At 33.8% G+C, this 4,426-nt stretch overlaps 1 protein-coding gene across 1 annotated transcript; it reads right to left on the minus strand.

The window, feature by feature from the left end:
* Window positions 1-443: 443 nt before the first annotated feature.
* LOC21389924 (DNA-binding protein HEXBP) lies at window positions 444-3,112 on the minus strand. The gene is made up of 5 exons (XM_010110038.2): window positions 2,715-3,112; window positions 2,484-2,625; window positions 1,740-1,831; window positions 1,464-1,566; window positions 444-771 (listed from the first exon to the last, which is right to left on the minus strand). The coding sequence occupies exons 1-5, from the start codon at window positions 3,024-3,026 to the stop codon at window positions 563-565; spliced, it is 858 nt and encodes a 285-aa protein (XP_010108340.1). The 5' UTR covers window positions 3,027-3,112; the 3' UTR covers window positions 444-562.
* Between the last annotated feature and the right edge of the window lie 1,314 nt (window positions 3,113-4,426).

Consider the following 4,426-nt stretch of genomic DNA (forward strand, 5'->3'; position numbering starts at 1 on the left):
CATGAATTGTATTATTTAAGGTCTGAAATTTTCTCAGTCATTACAACATATTTGATCTTTCATTTCAAACATGTTGTAATCCTCTTTCGAATAAGTGTTTGGTTGAGATTGAGAAACAATAACAAATTAAGAAAAAACAAAAAAGAAAAATCACTAAATTTTTGCTATAACTACCAAACATATAAAATTTTATCCTTGCAATTGAAGAATCTCCGTTTAACTTTGTCCTTAATCACGCTCTCCACAAAATAAAAAAAAAAATAATAATAATAATAATAAAAAACACACACTTTTGAAGAGTTTGGAGAGAGAGAGAGAGAGAGAGAGAGAGAGAGAGAGAGAGAGAATAATATAAATGAAAACAACCAAAAATGAAAAATGAAGGCAAACCACAATGAAAAAAGAAACAAAAATAAAATAAAATATATATATATAAACTGGGAGAATTTAAATTACAATTAGTATAAACTCATGTCCAATAAATTGTAAAGTAGGAGAAATGATAAACACAAACGAGTCAAAAAGGATTACATGGATTTAATCTCAAGAAAATCGTCCGTCCTTATCCAACAAAATTGACTACTTTGGGCCCTTGTTTCTTCTCTGATTTTAAATTACTTTCCTGTGAGTTAGAACCAGAGCCCGCCTTTGGCTCAGTGGACTTGTCTTTTTTACCACCATATGTGTCGTCTGCCATGAAATCATCCTCAAGATCATCCCCACTAAAGAATTTGGTCACCTGTCCTCTTGGCCTGTCATCACTTATGCTAACTGAAAACGAGTAAAGAACATAATAAACAAATCAACGTCTTACTAGTATACTAGCATGATAAACCAATCAAAACGCCCTATTGTTACCCCCGCCCCCCAAAAAAAAAACAAAGACAATCAAAGTCGAAGCGAACTTCATATGAGATCAGAGATCTGAAATGTGAAAGCATAAAAATTTCATCACTATGGATTCCAAAGAAAGGGGATGAGAATACATGGTCCTGAGGTTGGATTAAATTAACAGCGAGACCTTGTAGAGTCAAAGTCACACTAATATTCCCTGTTTAAGGTGTTTCAGCACATTTAGGATCATTAACAACACTATTCCTAGTAAGTTATATTAATGCCTCATATAGAATCGTTTTCATGACTATAGAGGTTCATCTATATCCACAAAAGCAGAACTAATATCCCTATTGGTGGTCGATTCTGTACATTTACTTGCATTGTTTAACTTTTGGTTTCAAAAGTAAAATGAAGGGTGGAGATATTTTCAAGTTGCTAAAGAGAATCTCCATTCTATGCCATTCTTTTACAAAAAAATAAAAAAGTAAAATTGAACGTGAAAGTCAGAAAGTGTTACCAAGAAAGGGCTTAGTATAAATTGAAATCCTATGTCTAATACTGCTGCAAGTTGTAAACACGCCATCAAGAATAGCTTATCATCAAGCATCAAGACTAGAAAAACTTACATGTGCGAGAAGCTTTATCAGAAGCTGCAGATTCTCTGTTGCCTTTGTTAGGACAATCTTTTGCCAAATGTGTAACCCCGCCACAAATTTTACAACAACCACCCTACGGAGCAAAAAAAAAAAAAGGAGGAATGTGACGTTCAATTAACTGAGATATTCTTCTGGGATGGCTCAGACATGAATCGTTAGCAAATAGCATCTGTAACTTCAACACATTGTCCCAATCTTATAAATATCCACCATTTTAAAGAGTCAAAAACGAGAGTGTTAATTTACCTTGGGATAGATGCCATGAGTATTTTGAGGACAGTTTTTGCTCAAGTGTCCAGACTCCTTACAAATGAAGCAAGTGGCAAACTTAGTTCCTCCTGCATCACCAACAGCAAGAATTCCAATTTATGATTTAATACTTAAAGAAGAAACCAGCAATGTCAACGAAAGAATCAATCCTCGTCATTATATGATCAAATCTGAAGTAAATGATCCCTCAAAAGAGGGCCAAACCAACTCGTTAATGTTCATACAATTTTGAATAGGCAAATACAAAGATAAAATGGCTCAATAACTCACTTTCCCATTTCTGATTAGAACCATAGATAATAAATCTAAAGATTTTAAATCAAATTCTGTTTCAAGTTCAGCACTATGTAAAGTACAAATAGGCTGATTTCAATGATGAGTGGCGAAAATATGCAGGAATCTACCAGTTACAAAGTATAACTTGTTAAGCTATAAAGCCACCAAGTACGCATGTCAACTTTGTCATTATATATATATATATATATATACATACATACATATATATATATGTATATACATGTCAATTTCAAACGGAGACTACAAATTTACATCTACATTACCCAATGCCGTGTCACATACTCACATTAAAGTTTGGTAAAACAGGATATCCGAATGAACAATATGTGCTTGTAGATAAACTACTTTGGACACGAGCTATCAAAAGCTTAAACTTTATGTATTCTATACTGAATCCACATATTACAAACAAAGATGAATTACCTTCTTGAAGAGGTTGGGGACATTTATCAAGCGAGTGCCCACTTTGTCCGCAATTGTAACACAACTTCTTATCCACAGTCTTATCGTTCTTGTTGGGACAATTCTTCAGGCTATGCCCACGGCTTCGGCAGAGCAAACATATCTGCAAAAAAACCTCACTTTTTCCCATTAAATATTCGTTGAATAGACGAAAACCCAAATGAAGAAAACTCAAAATAAACCAGCCCAAACCTTGTTCTTTTCCCACTGAGCCTTTTCAGGGCAAAGTTTGGCAATATGGTCCTTGGCTTTACAGATGAAACAGCTTTCGCCGGGCTTCATGCCTGGAACTCTAAGAGGGTGCTTTCTGAGACCCTTTTTTATCAGTTTTTTGGTCGCATCGCCGCGAGATTTTGGGTCGGCCTTCTTCTCGTCGCGCTTGAACTTGCTCTTCTTTTTCTTCTTGTTTGGGTCTTTCGGCGGCGTCGGCTCCGGCTTCGGGAACAGTTCTGGGTTGGCCACTTTGAATCTCTTGCGGGCTTCTTTCTGTCTTTTGCTCACCATTTTTGGTCTGCAAAAACGAGAATCGAGTTTGGGAGTTTAGGAGGGTTTTTCTTTTCGATTAGGGGAGGCTGCGAAGCGAAGGTGAGTGCCGTAGCCGAATGTTTGATCAAAGTTTTGAGTAAACGACATATTTAGTTGGAAACTCGACATGTTTGTCGTTTATTAAGAATAAAGTGACATGACGTTTAAGCTAGCTATCAAACTACAAGCCGCGTATAGTCGTGTGCTTCGTATCATAAACTCAACGACAGGTCGTTTTCCGCATAGACTTCTTGTCGTTAATCCAGAGAATCCATATAAATATACATGTCGTTTGCGAAGAAAAAATATATGTCGTTTAAAACTATAAAAGATTGGTGTCGTTAAAGCAATAAACGGCAATGTCGTTACTTACTTTTTTTGTTTGTTTGTTTATATAGAGATGGCACGACATTACTTTTTGGTAAATTTACAGTTTTCTAGGGGGAAAGGTTTCGAGTGCATTTAAAACTCGTTCTAAAATGATTTTATTTTTTTATATGAAAATATAAATAAAAACGTTTTCAATCTCAGACAAAAATCATTTTTTAAAATATGTTTGATAGTTTTGTCAAGATATTGTTTTCAATATAAAAAATAAAAAATGACTAAAAGTCATTTTTCATTTCTCTCTCATTTTATACTAAATTAAAAAATTATTTTTATTTATGTTTTTTATCTTTATTGTGTCAAATGTTGTTCCTTTCTCGTTTTCATTTTTTCTTTCTCTAAAAACGTAAAAAATAAAAATAAAAACAACTCCAAACACCGCCTTCATTTTTGGTGGATGGTTTTCTCCTTGTACAATATTAATTAACTCTGGCTCGTTTAGTTCGCTGATTCGAGTTTTCAATTCGAGTTAAGAAGTGATTTTATGTGAGAGCTTTTTACTGTAGCAAAAAAGTTAGATGTGATTGTTTGTGAGAGCTTTTTACTGTAGCAAAACTCGAATTCTAAACTTGAATCAGCGAAATAAACGGGGCCTCAATATTTTTCAAGGAGATAGGACGGATGACCGGATGGCTCATGATTTTTTGAGGACTTAGCAAAAATTTTAAATAGATCTTTTCAAATTTAAATAAAGAAATAAATAAATACTTACGCTCTATTAAAAATTCAATTAGATGTATGTAAAACCTAGTTTTCCATTCAACAACATGATATTTTTTTAACTTTTGTTGGCTAATCGTCATGTAGTTGAGCGTTATATCATTTTGTTTATAATGATGTTGTTTCTTTGTCAAGTCCTGTCGTCTGTACGCTAAACGACATGCAGCTGAGAAATTTTGTTTGAAATGATATCGTTTTTTAAAATGACTTGTCGTTTTATTGCAAATGTCTTGTCTTAAAAGAAAACAAAAAACAAATGTCTTGTTCTTTTA

The sequence above is a fragment of the Morus notabilis genome, unplaced genomic scaffold (genome assembly GCF_000414095.1).
Source record: "Morus notabilis unplaced genomic scaffold, ASM41409v2 Scaffold1639, whole genome shotgun sequence".
NCBI classification, from domain to species: Eukaryota; Viridiplantae; Streptophyta; class Magnoliopsida; order Rosales; family Moraceae; genus Morus; species Morus notabilis.